The sequence below is a fragment of the Furipterus horrens genome, unplaced genomic scaffold, assembly GCF_987537825.1.
Source record: "Furipterus horrens unplaced genomic scaffold, mFurHor1.1.pri manual_scaffold_3, whole genome shotgun sequence".
Lineage (NCBI taxonomy): Eukaryota > Metazoa > Chordata > Mammalia > Chiroptera > Furipteridae > Furipterus > Furipterus horrens.
Window position 1 is genome coordinate 173933310 of NW_028327173.1, and position 23439 is coordinate 173956748.

At 34.4% G+C, this 23439-nt stretch overlaps 1 protein-coding gene across 4 annotated transcripts in view; it reads right to left on the minus strand.

Moving 5' to 3' along the window:
• The window catches only part of DDHD1 (DDHD domain containing 1), an 80983-nt gene that overhangs the window by 8072 nt on the left and 49472 nt on the right, over positions 1 to 23439 (minus strand). For all 4 annotated transcript variants that reach the window (XM_090270897.1, XM_090270895.1, XM_090270896.1 and 1 more), the window contains 5 exons: positions 16978 to 17240; positions 15682 to 15757; positions 12157 to 12306; positions 3484 to 3736; positions 2251 to 2442 (listed from right to left, as the gene is read on the minus strand). In XM_090270897.1, the coding sequence (XP_090127023.1) occupies positions 2251 to 2442; positions 3484 to 3736; positions 12157 to 12306; positions 15682 to 15757; positions 16978 to 17240 (934 nt within the window). The remainder of the gene's footprint in view (positions 1 to 2250; positions 2443 to 3483; positions 3737 to 12156; positions 12307 to 15681; positions 15758 to 16977; positions 17241 to 23439) is intronic.

Consider the following 23439-nt stretch of genomic DNA (forward strand, 5'->3'; position numbering starts at 1 on the left):
CTTCCCTTTTAACATGTTACAAACACCAGAGAGCATAAGAAACGGAATAGTAGTAAAACCTCTGGAAATAAGCCTAGACTTTTTCAAAAGAAATGAAGAACAGCTAGTGCCATCACCTTGATGACAATTGAAAGCACTTAATCTTCAAAGACAGAAACCCTGATTAATCATGAATTCAAAGTCTGTGTCCATCTTACCCTCAAAGAAAGAGAATCAAAGATGGTAGCTTCAGAATAAAGGTTATGGAAAAAACTGAGGAAATCAAGGTGAGCAGAAAGAAGGAAAGAAGCCAGAATTACCTAATCACAAAGGACAAATTCCAAAAAAGAAGATTTAAGAAAGTTTTATGATTTGCAAGAGATAGCCAAAATAGCAATTAAGACTTAAGAAATCTGTCTAAATCAGGTTTACACAGAAGAGTATATCATTGAAGCAAGTCAAAGAATTAGTAAGGCAAATCTTGAGGATTTGAATTAAAAGGCAGAATTCTACTGCAGTAGTAGTTGACCAGTTTTAACAGTTACATATGTATCTACAGATGAATATGTGTAACTAAGATTCATGATTAGCTCAGATTTAGTTGAGTGTATAGCTGACAAGGAGTTTACCATGAGGACTCACAAAGAATTTATATGTAAGAATGATGCAAATGCATTTTGATAAATATCAAAGTATAATGATGCAATATAGCTAAGCACCTCTACTTACTGTTGTCCTGAAAGAAATAGTGTTCTCTATTATCATTGTGAAATTATGATGCTAAATAGTAAAACAAAACAAAACAAACCCAAACCACTAAAACCACTCCGATCCTATAGATCCTCTCTGTGTTTCTTCATGACCCTTTTTCTTGACTCTGCTCTTTTTGTTCTCTCATGCAATCCCTCTCTTTACTAGTATCTTTGCTGTGCATTAAGGAATGGTGACTTTTATCTACTATCTTACAATTTCTTTGAAATTATTTTTCCTCAAAAGTTTAGAGTTTTCTTTTGAAATCTGCATGTTACAACAGTATTTTGTATTTTCACAAGCACGATCCTGATATTAAGTAGAAGTGAAAGCTTAAGTCAGTAACAGTATAGAAACTCTTATACCTAAACTAAAATATGAAATTTGCACAAATATCAAAGTCTCAAATAAATTTTTTAGGCAGTGTTTAAAAGGCTTGCAATTATAAAACGTTCAGTATTCAGAATCTGATGAGATTAAGTTAAACAATGCTAGTGGCCTAAACAGGAATGTCCAACCCAGGAATGCCCAGGACAATTCACCCTGAAGTGGGGGTGACTGTGGAGAAAGATCCAGCCTCTGGGACTGTCACAACTGAACTTCCTTTCTGAGTAAGTTTTATGGATGGCAATGAATGCTGGTCATTTTAAAATTCAGAGTAGCAGACAGAGTAACAAGGCTTTAATTATTTGAGATATAATGTTTAAAAATTTTTAGAGAAATAAAAGTTTTCCTCGTCCTATAGTTACAGAAAGGAGTAGCTTGTTTCAGAATCTACATTTCCTTAAATAATTTAATGGAAAAATAGAACTTGACTTTTTAGTCTTAACTGGATAGTTAAAAGGTTAGACCCTTGGACGTTAATATATACTAAGTAAGTGTATTAGTGTTTCACAACAATTCAAGATTTTAAACCTCATAAGTCTACTGGAAAAAATTAAATATAGCTCCATTCTAAGGTCAAGTCCAGCATAACTATCCATTCATTCACTCATTTCTCGAGGACCTGCTTTATGCTCAGTAGCTGGGAGAGCACTGAAAGCCATCAGTGGATCCAATACTAATTGAAGCATTGAGGGTTTTATAATTAGGTTGGATAAAAGAAAGAGGGATTAGCAGCAGGATGGCTTTGGCGTAGCACGTTTTTAAAAAGTATCAAGAGTACATACAGCATAGGTTTGATGCAACTACATGAATTTTTAAGGCTGAGAAGACCATATTTAAAAATCTTACTTTATAAAAACCAGGGGGTACTGACCTCAAAGAGATTTGTTTTATACTTTATACTTAAGACCCCTATGCCATAGGCCCTGATTATTACTAATTTACCAATGCAGAGAGTAAAACTGCCATTTACCTGGAATTAGTCTTAAAAATGTAAGCAGCAAAAGAGCATTTTTAATTGAAAAGCTTTAGATTTTAGAGTTGAGTGCTAGTGTTAATATCTTAATCCTCTCGCCTCTCCTCAGTTTTGAAAAAGATACAGTATTTAAACTTAAGGAAAGAACAATGTGAACTAACATGCAGAATCAAGAAAGCCAGAACTGCTATGTGGAAGGGTCTGTGTTGCCACAGTGGTAGTAGGAGGCGAGGCAACTGGCTTCTTTTCATCTTCTATGGAGTCTTTTGATGTCTCAGATGGCTGTGATGTAGATGAACGTCCAAATCTTGAGAACAACATTCCTCCAAGTCCCTTTCCAATGCTAGCAGCCCCTGCATTTCACAAAACAGGGCAATCATTCTGCTGAATTACACCACATACCACGCTAAAGAGCACCACCCATAATTACAGCCAACTGGCAGAGGGACCAAACCCTAGTCATGTTTTTCCAGGGTGGAAACATTTAAAAAAAAAAAAATGTATATATATATATATATATGTATGTATGTATCTCACAATTTATACTGTAGGTTTATAAATAAAAATAGTATTAAACAGACCAAGAGCATGCAAATTCTAGGAATACAGCTTACAAAGGAATAAAGATTCTATTTTGTTCAAGTGGTCATTATTTATTAAAGTATTTGGTAAGATTAAAAACTTTAAGAACCATGCCATTGACATGGGCATATATTTATTACTAATATGTGCAATACTGAAGTGGATATATTATAAAAAGCTGTCAATAAACAATTTGTTTGATGAATTGAAACAGAAATTAAACCAATAGGTAAAGCCTGTTTATAGTGCCATCTTGTGGCATTTTATATTAAGGCAACTTGTAAGCAAAAGCAATGGACAAATGCAAATGGCACCTAAATGACCTCCAGTGTTACACCAAACATGGTGGCTGGTACTGGACATCATTCAAAGACAAATGAAGTATCCTTTTTGCCCTCAGGAAGGACACAGTTTAAGAAACTTTTGGGACATGGATCAGAGAACTAGCTGGCAGGGGTCCCCTTAGAACTCAAGTACCTTCTCATTTCACAGATGAGGATGCACTAAAATATATGACTTGCCTAAGATCTCACAGGAAGTGGGGGCCAAGATTAAAAATGAGGGACTTGATCCCCAGACCTTTTCTTGTGCATCCAGCTATCTCATAATGTAAAACTACAGAATCTGATCTAATTAGAGAATTCCAGGGTTACTGGCCCTCAAATTTGAAAAGTGAGAGGGCAGTTAATTCTAAACACATGAATTAACTGTTGGATGGTTGTAATACATAGAATATTTCCAAATATTCCAAATTTAATGCCTGTATAAAAAGTGCTTATATTTAATGATAAGGAATACTGAAGAGAAATTACCTAATATGCTTGCTTTGCCTATATTTGTTATAGATTCTCCATAGTGTCGGCGGGACAAGACTGGTGAGGTCACAGGGCTTGGTATTGTTGAAATGCCTTCATTCTCTGAAACTGAGGTAGGTTCTTTTGTTGGGTGGAGAAAGCTTGGCTTCATATGCTCATAAGGTACAGGATTGGAAGTATTATACCAGTGGATCTGGACAGGTGAAATGTTGCTGTAGTGTTTCAGTATTAACGGTTCTAATCTATAAGCCTTGATAAAAAAGAAAATCAAAGAAACACAACATTAAGGCTCAGATTTTAGTAAACTGTTTAGTCTTATTCTAGCGCATGCTCAGCAGACCTTAGGAAATTTTCAAAAACCTGTTATTTCTAACATGTATTCCTATTTGTTCACTCTTAATGACATGTAATTGGTCTAATTGTTCCTTAATGATGGAATTATGAAAAACAATTAGTTAGTCTAGGTTAACAGTACCTATTAGTTTTTCACAGAAATAAATTCATTTTTATTACGTTAGTCTCACAAGCAAAGCTGAAGCTAGAAAGAATAAACTGGAACATAGCAACTGAGGTCAATCTTAATATCTTAAGAGTTCTTAGTAAACTATTTTAAAATACATTAACATAATAACACACAAATTAGATGTAGATATTACACTATTTGTCTAATGTGAAGTGGAGATGATATAGCAGAAATGGCAATGGATTTGGCATCAGAATTCCCCAAGTCCATATTCTGGCCTCTGTCATTATGACCTGTATGACACCAAGTCACAAGGTCTCAGGTCCTCACTTTCCTGAGATAACACTTCCTACTTCTCAAGGATGTTGGAAAGAACAATAACATTTATAAAAACTGCCTAGTATAGTTCTGACATAAACATTAAAAAAGCATTACTTAGCTCTGGCTGGTGTGCCTCAATGGATTGAGCGCCGGCCTGTGAACCAATGGTTGAAGGTTTGATTCCCAGTCAGGGCACATGCCTGGGTTGTGGGCCAGGCCCCCAGTTGGGGGTGAGCAAGAGGCAACTACATATTGAAGTTTCTCTCCCTTTCTCCCTCCCTTCCCCTCTCTCTAAAAATAAATAAATAAATTCTTTTAAAAAAAGCATTACTTAAAAAACTTACAGGAAAACTATAAAATGAATAATAAAAATACTATTAATAAAATGAGATTGGAACCCTCCTTCATAATATAACAAAGTTTAACATTATACGAAGGACATTGAAAGCTCAGAGTTCACTTTCAAGTTATAAAAAGAATGAGATAAATTAATACATATTGATGAAATACCGAATATCTAGCTAGATGTTTTCACATACACATTACTTAATCCTACCAACACTATGAGGTAAATATTATCATCTGCATCATATAGATAAGAAGCAGTCTCCAAAGTGACTTGGCCAAGATTGTGCAATCTGTATTTAAATCTTGTATTAGATTCCAGTTTAGTAAAACTTAGTTCTTAAATACAGCAGTCTGATTTTTTAACATAAGGAAAATTTTCTAAAATGCTAGTGTTTAGTCAATGTTATATTTATTTGGTACTAGCTAGCAATCTTTTTTTAGTGATTTTTTTAATTGAATTTTTTCCACTACCATTTAGTCCCCTTATACCTGCCTCCCACCTGAAATCACTACACAATTGTCCACGTCCATGAGTCCTTTTTCCTTTTTGCTCAATCCCTCCACCTCCTAACGTTCCCCCACTTTAGCTGTCATCCTGCTCTCTTTCTATGAGTCTGTATTTTGCTTGTTAATTCAGTTTATTCATGAGATTCCACACAAATGAAATCATATGGTATTTGTCTTTCTTTGACTCAATTACTTCCTTAGCATAATGTTCTACAGGTCCATCCATACTGTTGCAAAGGATAAAGCTTTCTTCTATTTTTATGGCTGAGTAGTATTCCATTCTGTGAATGTCCCACAGTTGTTTTTATCCACTCATCTACTGATGGAGATTTGGGCTGCTTCCATATCTTGGTGATTGTAAATAATGCTGAAATGAACATAGTGGTGCTTACGTTCTTTTGAATTAGTGTTTTGGGTTCCTTTGGATATAATCCCAGAAGTGGGATTGCTGGATCAAAAGGCAGATCCATTTTCAATTATTTGAGGTATCTCCATACTGCTTTCTACAGTGGCTACACCAATCTGCATTCCCACCAACAGTACAAAAGAGCTCCCCTTTCTCCACATCCTCACCAGCACTTGTCTGTTGATTTATTGATAGCCATTCTGACAGGTGTGAGATGATATCTCATTGTGATTTTAATTTGCATTTCTCTGGTGATTAGTGACATTGAGCATCTTTTCATGTCTATTGATCATCCATCTGTATGTTCTCTTTGGAGAAGTGTCTATTCTGGCCTTTGCTCATTTCTTAATTGGGTTGTTGTTTCTTTGGTGTTGAGTTTTGTAAGTACTTTATATATTTTGGATATTAACCCCTTATGAGATGTATCAGCAAGTATGTTTTCTCCCAATCTGGGGTTGTCTTTTTATTTTGTTGATGTTTTCCTTTGCTGTGCAAAACCTTTTTAGTTTGATGTAGTCCCATTTGTTTATTTTTACTTTTGTTTCCCTTGCCTGGGGAGATATATCTGATAAAATATTGCTTCGAGCAATGTCTGAGATTTTGCTTCCTATTTTTCTTCTTGGAATTTTATGGTTTTGGGCCTAACATTTAAGTCTTTAACTCATTTTGAATTTATTCTTGTGTGTGGTGTAAGAAGGCAGTCTAGTTTAATTTTTCTGCATGTACCTGTCCAATTTTCCCAGCACCATTTATTGAATAACTTATTTTTAACCCATTATATGTGCTTGCTTCCTTTGTCAAATATTAGTTGATTATAAAAGTGTGGGTTTATTTCTGGCCTCTCTATTCTGTTCCATTGATATATGGATCTGTTTTTATGCCAGTGCCACGCTGTTTTGATTACTATGGCCTTATAGGATAGTTTGATATTAGGTAGCATGATTTCTCCAACTTTGTTCTTCTTTCTCAGGATCACTGGTGCTATGCAGGGCCTTTTGTGGTTCCATACACATTTTTGAAATATTTGTCCTAGTTCTGTGAAATATGTCACTGGAATCTTTTTAAAAAAATAATAAATTTATTTATATTTTGGGGAGGACCCCCACTCTGTAACAATTCCCCCCACTCAGACTTAAGACCCTTTATAATCTTATAAAGGACAATGGGTGAAGGTCTCGTGCTCCTCTAGCTGCTTCAAGCTGGACATGGTTGTCGTCCTACCTACCCTTGGGCCCAGAAATCCCTAATAAGAGTGGGGGTGTGGAGGAGAGGGTGGCCTTATCACATGGGGAAGGATCTTGCAGACTCCAGGTCAGCTGGCTGTCCCAGGACAACAGCATGCTTGGTTTAACAGGCTGGCATCCTTGTTGTATTCTGGGGGCAACAGATTTGGTAACAGGGTTAAAAGGCATCATTCAATACATAACCACTAGATGTCATTGAAATCTTGATAGGAATTGCATTGAATCTATGGATTGCTTTGGGTAGTATGAATATTTTAATGATGTTAATTCTTCCTATTCATGAACAAGGTATGTGCTCCCACTTATTTGTACATTTTTCAATTTCTTTCTTCGGTGTTTTACAATTTTTAGAGTATAGATCTTTTACATCTTTGGTTAGATTTATTCCTAGGTATTTTATTCTTTTTGAAACAGTTGTGAGTGGGATTTATTTTTTTAATTTCCCTTTCTGTTAGTTTGTTATTGGTGTATAAAAAAAAAAACTGATTTCTGGATATTAATTTTGTATCCTGCTACTTTGTTGAATTCACTTATCATTCCTAGTAGTTTTTTGGTGGAATCTTTGGGATTCTCTAGGTACAGTATCATGTCATCAACAAATACAGACAGTTTTACTTCTTCCTTTCAATTTGGATGCCTTTTATTTCTTCTTCTTGTCTGACTGCTGTGTCTAGGACTTCCAGTGCTATGTTGAATAAGAGAGGTGAAAGCATACATCCCTGTCTTGTTCCTGATCTTAAGTGGAATGATTGTAGTTTTTGCCTGTTGAGTATGATGCTGGCAGTGGGTTTGTCATATATGGCCTTTTATTATGTTTAGGTATGCTCCCTCTATTCCCACTTTGCTGAGAGTTTTTATCATAAATGGCGCTGGATTTTCTCAAAAACTTTTTCTGTATCTATTGGTATGATCATGTTGTTTTCATCCTTCATTTTGTTTACATGGTGAATCACAGTTATTGATTTGTGAATACTGCACCAACCTTGCATTCCTGAAATAAATTCCTCTTGATCATGGTGTATGATCTTTCTGATAAACTGCTGTACTTGGTTTGCTAATTTTTAAAAAAAATAATTTATTTATTTGTTTATTTTTAGAGAGAGGGGAAAGGAGAAAGAGAGGGAGAGAAACATCACTGTGTGGTTGCCTCTCACTTGCGCCCCCAACTGGGGACCTGACGTGCAACCTAGTCATGTGCCCTGACTGGGAATCGAACCAGCGACACTTCGCTCGCAGGCCGACGCTCAAGTCACTGTGCCAGGTTTGCTAATATTTTTTTGAGGATTTTAGCATCTATATTCATTGGGGATATTGGCCTATAATTTTCTTTTTTCTTTTTTGCAGTGTCTTTTGCTGGTTTTGAAATTAGGATAATTCTGGCCTCATAAAATCAGCCTGGGAGCCTTCTCTCCTCTTGAATTTTTTGAAATAGTTTGAAAAAGAGAGGTGTTAGTTCTTCTCAAAATATTTGGTAAAATTTACCTGTGAAGCCATCTGGTCCAGGGCTTTTGTTTGTTGGAAGTTTTCTAAATTAGTGCTTTAATTTCATGAGGTGTAATCTATTGTTATTCATTATCTGATTTTTCTGATTAAGTTTTGGAAGATTGTGCATTTCTAGGAATTTATCCATTTCATCCAGGTTGTCCAGTTTGTTGGCATATAGTTGTTTAATATTTTCTTACAATCCTTTGTATATCTTTTGTGTCAGTTGTTACTTCTCTTCTTTCATTTCTGATTTTATTTATCTGGGTCCTCTCCTTTTCTCTTGATGAATCTGGTTAAAGGTCTGTCATTCTTGTTTAGTGTTTACCAACTTTTGGATACATTGATCTTTTGTATTTTTTTTAGACTATTTTATTTATTTTTGTTCTGATCATTATTATTTCCTTCCTTCTACTCACTTTGAGCTTTGTTGTTCTTTTTCTAGTTCCTTTAGTGTAAAGTTAGGTTGTTTGAGTTTTTTTCTTGGTTTTTATTTTCATTTTTAAATTATTTTTTGAGATAGGCCTATAATGTTATGAATTTCCCTTTTAGGATTGCTTTCCTTATATTCCACAGAAATTTGGATTGTTGTGTTCTCATTTTCATTTGTTTCATGGTATCTTTTGATTTCTTCCTTGATCTCATTGTTGACCCATTCATTGTTTAATAACATGTTATTTAGCTTCCATATCTGTGTGTTTTTCAGTGTTCTTGTGATTGATTTCTAGTTTCACAGCATTAATTGTGGTCAGAGAAGATGCTTGATATGATTTCAATCTTCTTAAATTTATTGAGACTTGTTTTGTGTCCTAACATGTGGTCTATTCTAGAAAACATTCCATGTGCACTTGAAAACTACATATACAAAGTCTGTCCAGAAGGTATCCAGTCATGTAATATGAAAAAGAGATATTTACTGAAGATACAAGAAACATTGTACACAGGACAATGATGCCTTAGTCCCCTTGAAAGTAGGCATCTTGAGACCTCACATAGTTCTCTCAATGGGCACCAGCTGACCCACTGTATTTTCCTGGATCTCACTGATGGTCTGAAATCTCTTCCCTTTCAAAGGTGATTTTTGTTTGGGGAAAAGCGAGAAGTCAAAGGTGATCTGATGTTTAGCCAAAAAACTTTGCAGGAGACGTGATCTATGAGTGGATGTGTTGTTGTGACAAAGCTGTTAGTCACCAGTTGTCATAGCTGTGGCCTTCTGAATCATCTGATAGCTTCCATGGAGAAATGTTCAAGTTTAATGCAAAATTTGATGCAGATTTGTTGCTCTACTTGCTTAGTCATTTTGAATGTGATAGCCACACAATATATACATGCTAATGCAACGGTGTCTCACGCCCTCACTCACTAGTACAGTGAAGTCATCATTGTTCATGCATGCACATTCCAGTCCACTCTTCTTGGCTGCCAGGTTACCTCAATGTCACGCAAACCGTTCTCATTATATTAACAATGGCTGGACTTTTTCTGGACAGACCTTGTATTCTGGTGCTTTTGAAATGCTCTTAAGATATCAATTAAATCCATTTGATCTAGTGTGTCATTTAAGGCCACTGTCTCCTTGTTGATTTTGTCTGGAAGATCTATCCATGGAAGTCAAAGGGGCATTAAAATCCCCAACTATGATTGTATTTGTCAATTTCTCCCTTTATGTCCATCAAGATTTGCTTTACATATTTAGGCTTTCCTATGTTTGGTGCATATATGTTTACTAGGGTTATATCCTCTTGTTGGACTGTTCCCTTTTTCATTATGTAGCGTCCTTCTTTGTCTCTTACTATAGCCTTGGTTTTAAAGTCTATTTTGTCGATATAGTATTGTTACCCCAGCTCTTTTTTCCTTTTCATTTGCATGAAACATCTTTTTCCATCCCTTTATTTTTAGTCTGTGTGTATTTTTCAATATGAGGTGGGTCTCTTGGAGGCAGCATAGATATGGATTTTCTTTTCTTATCCATTCAGCTACCCTATGTCTTTTGGTTGTAGCATTTAAGACATTTACATTTAGGGTAATTATTGATAGATACGTATTTAGTGCCCTTTTTATTGGTAGACTATTTTCCTGTTTTTCCTTTCTTCCTCCTCCTCCTTCTTTAAGCAAGCCCTTTTAACATTTGCTGCAGTGTTGGTTTGGTGTTAACAAACTCCTTTAGCTTTTTCTTGTCTGGAAAGTCCCTTATTTCTCCTTAAAAATGATAGCCTCGTTGGGTCAAGTACCTTTCGTTTTAGGTCCTTGCTTTTCATCACCTTGAATATTTCATGCCATTACCTTCTGGCCTGAAATATTTCTGTTGACAAGTGTCATTGGTGCTCCCTTGTATATTCTGCTTTTCTCTTGCGGCTTTTAGGATTCTCTCCTTGTCTTTAAGCCTTGACATTTTGATTATGATGTGTCTCAGTGTAGGCCTCTTTGAGTGCAACTTGTTTGGAACTCTCTGAGTTTCCTGGACTTGTATGTCTTTTTCTTTCACCAGGATAGAAAAGTTTTTGGTCATTATTTTCTCAAATAGGTTCTTGATCCCTTGCTAACTCTCTTCTCCTTCTGTACTTCCATGATGTGGGCATTGTTATGCTTCATGTTGTCCCCCAAATTTCTTAAGCTCTCCTCATTTTTAAAAATTCTTTTTTCTTTTTTCTGCTCTACTTGGGTGTTTTTTTCTACCTTATCTTCCAAATCACTGATTTGATCCTCTGCTTCATCTAACCTATTGTTTATTCCTTCCAGTGTATTATTTATTACAGATATTGCATTATTTATTTCCGTCTGGTCCTTTTTTATGGTTTCTATGTCTTTTTTCATACTGTGGAGTATCCTTATAATCATTACTCTAAACTCTATCCGATACATTGCTTGCCTCCATTTCATCTAGTTCTTCTGGAGAATTCTCTTATTCTTTCATTTGGGGCCTGTTTTTTTGTCTTCTCATTTTGGCTGTCTCTCTGTTTGTTTTTATGTATTAGGTAGATCTGCAAAGACTCAAGTGCAGGCCTACATCAATCCTGGCTTGCGAGTGGCTCTGAGCCACCTGTTTGGAGCTATCAGTGATCCATAGCGTGTGGTTCTCTCTGCTGGGCTTGAGTGTGTGCAGGAAGAACCCAGCTGCATACCAAGGCTGATTTTTACCAGCACTGGGCCCAGGGGAGGGTTAGCTAGTTTCAGAATTGCCTTCAGGTTTTCTGTTAGGCTTAAAGAGTGAAAGTCTTCCAGCTGTACTCCTCAGCACTAACTAATAATCTTTTAAAATCACTTTATACAATTATATAAAGCGATTTTTCATAGCCTTGTCCCCCAAAGGATTTAAGGAAGCATTTTTCTAATCTAAAAAATGATGCACTAAACTTTACCTAGGTGCAAGATCCTTGGGGTGTTTACATTAAAAACAACTTATAATACAAACATAATAGAAAATATAAAAATTGAAAATTTTATAATTCCACCAAGCTAAAACAAACTCTTCCACTTGTTCATGTTTAATACATAACATTAAAATATTTTCATTTCTAAGAGGATCTACCAAATATATTTTGATATTGTAGCATTTTTTAGAGAAAAGGTATTTAAAGTGAGATTCTCAAAATTCAGGATTGTTAGGTTATTGGTATTGCAACTGGTTATGGTTTGAAGGTCCAGAAGATTAATGTACCTTGTATTAATATTTTTACATTATACTCTTATACTACAACATAAACATGTCATTCGTAAGGTATTTTATTTCCTGAGTCCTAAATCATCCAAAACACAAATGTTTAAAAAGCATGAACCTATGCAAATACAATCAGATAAATGAATTCTTTCTCTTTAATTCAGAGGTACCTTGCGAGGCTTCTTAAAAATTCTTTAAGTAACAATTTAATAAGAGAAAAAAATATATATATGCAACTCACCACTGGATCTGTTGGATGAAAAATATTTAGTAACCGGTTACAAATCTCTCTGGGCAAAATATGGTCCTGACTACCACTGTTCCCTGGGCGAATGCCACGCAATGCCAAAAAAACTGCCAGTGGGGATCCCATGCAGAAGAAATTCTCAACCTAAAATAATAAAGTCATCCAAAATTTTTAAAATGGTGAAGTGTTTTTCAACACAATTTGGGCACAACATAACATATAGTAAAATACAAATAATAAAATTATCCTCAAATATATGTCTTTTTCTATGAATTTTGTCTAGATGGCATCTACATTGTTAACTATATGCCAATCATTAATTATTCTATGCAATCTATTTGTAGGAACAACTTTAAATATATCTTTAAATATAATAGAAAATGAGAAGAATAAGGAGAAGGAAGATAATTTCATTGTTTCTATACACTAATCAAATATTTATTAAGCTACTATTTTATATGAAGTAATATACTAGATTCTATGGAGGATAAAAAAAACTAATAAGGCAGAGCTTCTGCACTCATGAGTTTAGACTCTTCTGTGGAAGGCAGCGTAAAATAAATGCACAAGACATGGAAGGTATGCTGTAAGACAGTGATATTCAACCTTTTTCATCTCAAGGCACAAATAAACTAATTATTAAAATTCTGCAGCACACCAAAAAATAAATTATCTTTTTTGCCAATCTGACAAAAAATAGCTACAATTTGACTCATTCACACTGAATGGCTATTGTTATGTTGACTACTGTCTTTTTTTAACTGACAATCTAATGGAAAAGAGGTCAATGCCCCTGATTAAATAGTCAGGTATTATTACATGTTTAAAAAATTCTTGAGGCACACTGGTTGAAAATTGCTGCTATAAGAGAACAGGGAAAAAGTCCTGGCTGGGTAGCTCAGTTGGTTGGAGCATTATTCCAATAAGCCAAGGTTTTGAATTTGATCTCTGGTCAAGGCACATACAAGAGGCAACCAATGAATGCATAAATAAGTGGAACAACAAATAGATATTTTTATCTCACTCTCTAAATTCAATAAATAAAAATTTTAAAAAAGAGAGAGAACAGAGAAAGGGATAATAAATTCCAACTCTGAGGGCTTTACAAAAGAGGAAGCATTTGCATAGGCCAAAAAAGATGAAAAGAATTTCCACAGTCAGGGTTGGGACATTGGGGCTGGAACCACGTGAATTAAAGCAGAGGCAGGAAAGAACCTGGCTTAATTTAGAGAACAGAAATAGTCTGACATGGTTTAAAAATTGGGTATGGGGAAAATGTAGCTTGGAGTAAGATCATGTTACAGAACCATGACTGTTTGACTAAGACAGTTGGACTTAATTCATTTTATAGGTAGTGAAGGAGAAAAGGATTTGACCCATGTTTTAGGAGGCTGGTAAACCTGGTAGTAGCTTGTGGATAAATTGGAAAAATTGAAAGGCTGGTGACTTGGAGACAAGGTAGTAAACTACTGAAAGAGTTTAGGCAAAACATAATCTGAACCCAGGCAGGACTGGCTTGCCCTGTTCAGAAATGGGAATATGAGAGGACAGGGTGGAATGAACATGAATGAATGGAGACGGGGATGAGAAATGAGTCAGAGGTAACTCCTAAGATTAGATTCTAGCTGACTGGGAGGCTAGTGATTCCATTAATCGTAACAGGAAACTCTTAAGTGAATTCTATTTTTGTTCATAAAAAGTTTGAGGTAGTTAGTGGCAAAGCCTCATGATCAGAATCAGTTTCCCACTCTCCAGACCAAAGTCTGTGAATATCTTTTTTTTTTTAAAGTTCAGGGGTCACCTACAACATATCTAACACTTGTATTCTGAAAGTAAATCCATCTGCCAGTTAATAGGCACAGAAAGATTTCTGTTCCTTTTAGAACTCTGGAGTCCTAAATATTAATTTGCCAATTCATCAGAAATTCCTTTTCAAACTTTAGATTTCTATATTTCTTCCTCTAATAATTTAATATCCATATTATTAGACTACATGACTTTGTATTGAGATACACAATTATAGTGCATAATTACTAGTAATGTGATACTAAGTTTTGAGATCCTAATATATCTTTGTGGATCATACTCAACTCTCCAGTAAAAAACCCAGGATATAAAATAGAAGAGTTTACTTTTTCTACCAGATTAATTCTATGTATTTGACACTGATTATATATAATAGTTATGATAAAGATGAAACTCAAATTCCAGGTGGAGATGATTCCAAAGACTATGCTCTTAGGGCTTTTAAATGTATGTTATAAATTTAGTTATGGTTTTTAAATGTATAAATTAAAAAAAACACTTCAGAAGTTGTGGAGCTAGTCTATTAAGAAAATTCTTCAGGTTTTATTTAATTTTTTTCAATTACAGCTTACATTCACTATTATTTTGTATTAGTTTTGAGTGTACAGCATAGTGGTTAGACAATCATACACTCTGCAAAGTATTCCCCCAAATTCTTACTGTTTGAAAAAAAAGAACTGCATCATTCCATTACTTAACCTGTATGTTAAGTTCCTGTGATTAAAAAAAACAACAGATTATAAGAGATAATATGGTACATTAAACATGGACATATAGTCAACAGAAAATGAGCATTAGGAAACTTATGCCATACTCCATTTAATAATGCAAAAAAATTATTTTTCAGCTATAGGCTGCCCTTTCAACAGTGAGGAGAATGTCAACATTGCCCTGCCACTTATTCTTCTAACCCATTGCTTTCGAAAGTTCCATTCTGATGTTCCAAAGCCCTGAAAAGCTTCCCATGGCCCACATCGAATATAAGTTCTTTATCTCCAGCTCTCCCTGCACTTCCACAGCCCCCTTGCCCTGAGTCCTGTGCATTAGCCTAACTGGTTTGTTCACCCGACTCCAAACAAACCACCGTGTCCATCTTATGCTTTCATTACACACTTTTCACTGACAGAAATGCCAACTTTTTATCCCTAGAATCATCACTGTTATACTTCCACTTACTTTACTTACCACTCACAAATAGCTGGGCACAAAGATTTGTTAATTTTAACTACTAAATATTTCCCAGATCTGTCTCTATTTTTCTTTTCCCACTACTTGAGATTATTCCATGTTTCTTGGAGGTACTATAAAGTTACATCCCTGCACACCTTTATGTTCTTTCTTTTACACAGAATAGCATTTTTCCTTTCCTCCACTTAGCAACATTCCAATTTACTGCTAAGTACAAATGTCGTTCCTTTGTAACCCTTTATAGCCAAAATTCAAACCTCTCTTGTATACACATTATTCTGCACACTGCTAATAGCACTGATAACACTGTGTTATATATCCTAAGGGCTAACTGTCTTGTCTATTCTTTCAATTGTAGAATCCAGAAACTAACAGTGTCCATCCAACACATAGTATGTGCTCAATAAATTAATTACTTTGAAAGAACAATAATTAAGATTTCAACTGAATCCTAGTGTCAGGCTTCAAATGCTGTTTGGTAAAAAAGTGAGATAAATAATGAAAATCTCATCAGACTTTGCTTACCTTAAATTTTAAGGCAGGTGTTTGTGTCATAGATGATGCCTTCAATCCATGAAGCCGTTCTTCTATTTCTCGCAGCCTAGGAAGCAGTATAAAATTATGTACACATCTGTATTTATAAGTTCATAATTATTAGATATCTGCTCACTGGTTTACTAAAGCATAAGGAAGAAATTGATGACTCGTTAGCTAATCCCTCAAATTAATCCCCACTGACAGTATTTAATAAAGGCACCTACTGTAGAATAGAAAGTTTATAAAATGATTAGTAAAAGTACCCATACTCTTCATAATACCTGCTGTTAGTAGCTTTTTTGGTGGATCCCTTACTAAAGATATACTTATCTTTAAAAAACACTCACACCAAATGTTCATACCATATACACTGTTCTGTCTTTTTCCCTCTATATTTAATAATGATTCTTAGAGATCTTTTCATTTTACTGCCTCCTTTAATTAAAGTACTGTCTACTTTAATCTTTATAAGAGCTGTGTAATTGTCCATGATACGCATTAACTAGTTTATTTAATCCTTTTCTGCCAGTGAACATTCGAGTTATTTTGATTTCCCCCCCATTACAACATTCTATATCTACTTACATTTAATAAACAATGGAACTAAGTTAAAAAATAAATAAAAGATTGCAGTTCATTTTATAAGCCTGCTTAACAATTTTTTTTACTGGATTTTATATCTAAAATGCTGTTCTGAAGTTTGCCAACATGTCATTTTCTTTCAAAGATATCAATTATTTTGCCACTGTAAACTTTATGTATCTAGCCTATGGTATGCTTCATAAGGTTCTGAATAAAAATCCGTAAAGAACTTCATTAGACTAAGACAAACTAAAGGCTTTTGAGTAAAAATTTTAGTCAACTAAATTGGAAGTCCACAAATGATCAGATAATTATAAAATCTGTCAAAAATAGATTTGCCAAGGAAAAAAAGGCTTGAAAATTATTTCCAGAATAATAAGATAAGGGCCCATCTCTAAGATTAGTAACAAGGATTCTACACAGTGATTCAGCTTTAAAAATGTTAGATTTCACTCTTAACAAACTGGGAAGAACAGGCAGAAGGAAAAAGAAGCAGACAAAACCACTTACTTCATGCTATAGGAAAATGCATGTGATTAGCATAAAAATAGTCTCTCCTTGATTAGGCATGTTATCTAATAACCTTTGTACTCTGAACAATGTATTTTTTCTTTACCGTGAAAACCTTAAAGTTTTCTCCTAAGAGGTCCAGTAATTCCACGAAGACACTTAAAATTATTTTAATAGACTAGGATATTTTACCGTCGTTTTGTTATATAGAATTCATCAAGAAGATGTCTTTCTTCATAGCTCATCCATCGTTCATCAGGCAATTCTTCTTCCTTCTGCAGCAACTGTTCATAGAGTCGAACTGGATTCCAGCCAGTCATTATGTCATAAGTAATTACACATCCCAGTGAATGTGACACTATTGAGACTTTACCCCCACTTTCTTCGAAGTCTGGATTCCGAGAACAGAAAAGGGAATATAATCGATTCAACTCTTGCTGAAGGCCTTTAACTAGCTGTTTGAAATAAGAGAACATTATCATATTAGAGCAATCACTGATTACTATAAACTTTATTTCTAAACTCAAATACATTAAGAAAGAAAGGCATACATTACTGGCCAAATATATCAAGGTTATTAAAATTAATTCAAGTGCTTTAAAATCTTGCAGAAAATGAAGTATGATATATATTATTATAATCCATATCATCATTAAAAAGTAAAGACAGATATTATCCACACAAATCCTTTCAGTCTTTAAACCAGCTATAGGAGCCAGCAGTTCCATAGATTAAGAAAAAAAGTTCCATAGAGATTCCAATAAGATTTCAAAAAGTCCCTGGAAATTTCTTCTTCATTGCAACTTACAGGCAATTGTAAATTTTTGTACCTTGTAGTTTTAGTCCATAGTACATTTTAGAAAACTGAGTTTATGATAACAAGTATTCTAACATATTATATATATTATTGCATGATGCACTTAGATAAGAATGATGTAATGAAATGCCACTGTATGATTAAAAGAAAAAGCTAATGTCAATCTACCTGATAGTCCAAAATTCCTAAAAGTTGGTAACATACATATGAGTAGAAAGTTGTTTTACATGGCTGGAAAGCAGGGCTTTTGGAGGTTTAGAGGTTAATAATGTGGGAAATTTAGCTTTAACAAACATTACTGAAATATATCATAAAGTCAGAAGAAGGTTCTTTTGTTACTCAAATCCATACTGGGCTCTGACCTGAGTTGTAGGCTGTTCTCTCCTCCTCCTATCATCGCTGTCTATTATAATTAATGATTCAATTTCTCATTTCAGTGGTTCTTAATATGCCAGCTGTTACTCCAACATACAAATATTAAGTTATGTGTTTCTTCTGTTTTCAGTCTTAGTATTTTATCACCAGGACATCTAGACTCCATTAGATTTTACTGAATGTTTGCTACCTGCTGACATAAACTGAAAATCATTTGAGCATTCATGCTTAGCAGGATCAGCAGAGATACGAATGAATGTAAGGTGTTCTCTTTGGTTGTTGACATCTCAGAGCTCTACCATGCAACCAGGTTTGGTTAGAGCTACTGAAACCACATACTGGTCTGATGAAACATATTCAGCCAATGAAGGAAGAGAAGGACAAAATGATAATAAGCTGTCCTGGTTCTGGGGAGAAATGCAACAATTTTACTTTAATTGGACGTTTAAATTTTTTTCCTGAGGAAAAGCAAAAAAATCCCATGCTTTAAAGCAATGGTTCTCCAATGTTCAGTGTGCATCAGAGTCATGTGGAAGGCTTGTTAAATACAGCTTACTAGGCTCCATCCCAGAGTTTCTGATTCAGCAGTTCTAGGGGCCACATTTTGGAAACTACTGCTTTCATGGCAAAGGCACATACAAATCTTCTAAGACATGGGTTGTAGGTAATTCTAGTCAAAACAGTTCCAGGAGTAGGCAGTGTGACTGATATTCAAACACATGCTCTGTTCAAAAGGAGCTATAATGTAATATTTTGGCTTTGATAATATAATGACTTGGCTTTGATACCAAATATCAACAAACTCTTGAAATTTTACTTTTTCTGATTTACAAATCTAAAATTGTAGAAAAAGCTAATGTTTAGATAAGATAAATTTCTTTAAAAGCAACATCTGTTAATAGTTTTTACTTTTTGAAGGCGGGTTTTAAGACTCAAACCATGTAAATTTAGAAACACTAAAAGGTACATACTTAAGAACTCTGGAGAAAGGTACCTAATCTACTTGTTTTTTAAAATACCAACCCCTCCAAATTAAAATTTAAAACAATTTAAAGAAAAGTATCTACCAGTATCTCTACCAGTGATTAATTTATTTCATATTTTAAATACTTAAAGCATCTCTCACTATACTCAATTCTTCCTTAGTCCATCAATCACATATGGCTAAAAATCCAAGGGTAAATATTTAAGACAAAGAAAATCTATTTGACATTAAAATATTCCATCACAGAATGAAACAGAACGGACAGTTTCTGAAGAGCTGATGCTTTCATCTGTTTTAATAATCATATACTTGAACAAAAATGGCCTTTATATTTCCCTATCAGAACATATCTAGAGATAGCATTTTTAATCTTTGCTTGTACCTTGCATAATACAGAAACATTTGTAGTCAATATATTATTATTTTGAAAGTCAACTTTTAAAATGGTTTTGCACTATCTCTAAATGATTTTATAAATCATCCACTCACTAGCAAAGGGAGCAATCTACCTCTATGTTTTATGCAAAAATTCTACTCAAATTAGGTTTTTTGTTTTTGTTTTTCTAATTAGGTTTCCCTTTCTTCTATCTGATCCAATTATATTATCCTAGTTAGGATCCCTTTGTGACAAAGTATATACATTTGGGATATCTGGACCAAGATTAATGATATATTCTGCAATTTTAAATTTTATTAGCTCTATAATATTACCTAATCAACTCAGCTAACCTCGTACACAGTAGGCATTAAATGACTTTTCAAAAGCTTAAGAGTTTCTAAATCTCATAACTACAGCTCAACAGTTAAAATTTATGAAGAATCCACCCCCCAACAAAAATCCCAGCAGTTTTAAGAGAAAATCCAAACATCTTAAATATGGCTGATGAATATAATTAATCCTTTGTCCTCCCTGCTTCAGGAAATATTAATGGGAAAAAATAATTGATAGTTTTAGTCATACATCATTTAATTATTTTTTAAAAATTATGTTTATTAGTTACAATAGACTTCCATTAAACAAATTTCAAATAACAATGGCAAGATACTGTCATGACAATTTTCTTCATAATTTTTCATTTTTAAAAGCCATTGAAGAGTTCAGATGTGTGCAAGATATACAGTTCTCTGATGATGTTTTGAAAGTCTGGTATTAGTTCTGTTTTTAAAACTGGTTCTCAGAAACTATGACCTGAGAAGTACTGATTTATATACAAAACTTTTTTCCTAACCATGGTTTTTTGTTTGCTTGTTTGGTTTTTTTAGTGATTATTTGCACAATCATGAGTTAGGATCTTTCCATGGGCACCGTCAGAGTCATGAGTGAAAAAGGACCTCAGAGATGATCTAATTTAAACTACTGTGAAGGGAGAAGTCCCTTCAGTAGCATCCCTGACAAGTTGCTCAGCATCTACTAGTAGTATCTCTACGGTGGTCACTTCTACATTTAAAATTTTTCCCCCAGTTTTACTGAGATATAATTGACATATAACATTATATTAAAAGTTTAATATATGTATGTATTGTAAAATGATTAACACAATAAAGTTTAAACCCATCACCTTATTTATAATTTTTTTCTTTGTAATATTCTACTTTTTAAAGCCAGCATTAGTTACTAGCTATTCAATAGTAAACAAATGTGTTCCTTTCCGTATTTTTTACTCACTGATACTTATTTTACTTTCTAGAGTTAAAAAAATAAGTCTATTCCCTTTTTTAAAGTGGTAGCCCTTGAAATACATAAAGACATATACACGTAATCACAAGTTGAAAATATAAGGACAAGGAATTACTTTATAAACATATATATGTATATCTTTAGTCCTTACGGCAACCTCTACCTGGTATGTATTTTATGTCCATTTTATAAGTGAGGAAGCTGAGAAAGTGAGAAATTAGATCTAAGGTTACATAGCTAGGGAACTGGCAGGTTTTGAATCTGTATCTATTTGACTCTTCCATATGCCCATCAATCAAACAAGGGTCATTCACTAGGCATGAATTAATCCTAAACAACTGCTGGCTGCTATTTATCACAACTTCCCTAGAAAAACATATACTGTTGAAAAATAACTTATTCTAAGACACTACCTATAACCAACGTTGTTACTAAATGGACTTTGATTTGCAGGATGAGTTTTCTTTCCTTAAAGATAAGAAAGATTTTTGCCCACTTCTCACTAAATTTTTCTTGTTTTCTTTTGTCACAATGCCTTAGCAACGTTTCCCACACTTCTCTGATGGTATCACCTGCAGAACTGTTCAAAACACATACAGGCTCTACCTCAGACCTACTGCTTTGGAACTTCCAGGAGAAACCTGAGAAACTCTCTGTCATTTTAACTTTTTATTTGAAAATCATTTCAAATTTATAAAATGTTGCAAAATAAAAATAGCACACAGGTCATCCATATACCTTTTACCCAATTCATCTATTAGCATTTTAGCCTGTTTTATTACTTGTTCTGTTTCTAACACACATGTACACTTAAAAAAAAATATTTATTTTAAGAGAGAGAAGAGGAGGGAGCAAGAGAGAGAGAGAGAAACATTGATCAGTTGCCTCTCACATGCCTCCAACCAGGGGACCTGGCCTGCAACCCAGGCATGCAACCTGACTGGGAATTGAACCGGTGACCCTTTAGTTCACAGGCTGGCACTCAATCCACTGAGCCACACCATCCAGGGCTTTTTTTTTTTTTGGTAAAGTATTTGAAGATATTACAGGTGTCATGGTCCCTTACCCCTAAATCCTCCAGTGTATATTTCCTAAGACCAGAAATATTCTCTTCCATAAACATATTGTAGTTATTGACTTCATAAATTTACTTTGATAAAATATTTCATCTAATTGAATATTCACATTTAAAATTGTCAATTGATCTAATAATATCCTTTGGGGTATTTTATCCCATCCAGTGCAGAATACAATCCAGGATGAGATGTTGTCTTTAGCTATTTCCTGTCTCCTTAGCCTTCTTTAATCTGGAACATTTTTGTCAGCCAGTCTTTGTCTTTTATAATGTTGAGATCTTAAAAGGACACAGTCTCATCCTACTTTTTAATTTTAACTACCTCTGTTTGTGTTTATGTGATGTTTTCTCATGACTGAAATACTGCATAAATGATCTTGTGTCCTCTGAGAGTCCCTCAGTAGCACCCAGGAATGGTGCTGCCTCATTTCCCCACTGTATACCTTCCCTCATTTTTTAACTAATACACAATCTGTGAGAATACACATTAAGACCATCCCATTTCTCAACAAAATTTTGCCCTCAATTTAGCATCCATTGATGATTCTTGCCCAACCCTCTCTTACCTGACCCTGCCATGATAGCTGCAAATTGAGGATTTTACAACTCCAGCATTCCACCTACATTTACCAATAAGCCCTTGGCATTCTGCTATAAAAAGACCTCCCTTACCCCATTTGTTTATCTACTTATAATTGGCATGAACTTATAAATTTTTCAATGATTTAGAATCCCCTTATTATATTGCCCTTATTATGTCTGTATAAAGTACTACTAATTCCTTATAATAAGTAATAATTATTTTGTGCTCAAATTGTTCCAGATTTGGCTAGGGGGATGTGCTTTTTAAATCTGACTCCTGACCTTGTGACCTGCCCCTCATTCTTTTGAGTATTTTCCTACTTTTTGTCATAACAAGTCGTTTTATCTTTGACTTGTGCCTATCCTTGTGCCTTAGAATCAGCCATTTTTTCCCAAGTAATTCTAGTTTTTCTTAGCGGGGAATAATAGGGGAAAAGGTCTGAGTATTAGGTTGTGCTCATTAAATTGGGGTGTCTGCTTCCTGGCCCTTTCAGTGGACAGAAATAGGAAACATATGCATGTGTAAACAATATACACTTAAATATATAGATAATATTTATATACACACCAACATATTTCAAATCATAAATTCACATTAAGACCCTAAATTCCAAGGTTCCTCCATGGGGTTCTGTTTATGCCTGCATTTTTAATAAGCACGCTAAGTGACTGTTCTAATTAGGGATGTTTGGGAAACATTGCTAAAAATTGCTGATGAATCTCAGTCACAAGTTCTCAGTGCTTTTCCATGAAATCAACTGAATCAAAAAATTAATTTAAAACACCAGTGTTCTTTTTCCATTTCCCTCTTTCTACTAAATTATCTGTTTTATTTAATTTCATTCTGAGGATAATTATCTTTAAAGATTATAAGAGCAAAATAGAAAGTGACCACTTTCTTAGTCATCATTAGCCAAAGGCTAATGACACTTTTCTCTTTCTAGTTTTTGTTGCTATTAGCGTCAACATAAAATGTAAAACCCTCATTACGCTTCAGTAGTTTAAGCCTTCAATAGTCAGGATACCTTCTTGGGAGCAATAGTCAGGATACCTTCTTAGGAGTACTACCAATGATGTGTGTGTGTGTGTGTGTGTGTGTGTGTGTGTGTGTGTAAGGCATATAAATATGGGGTGTGTGTGTG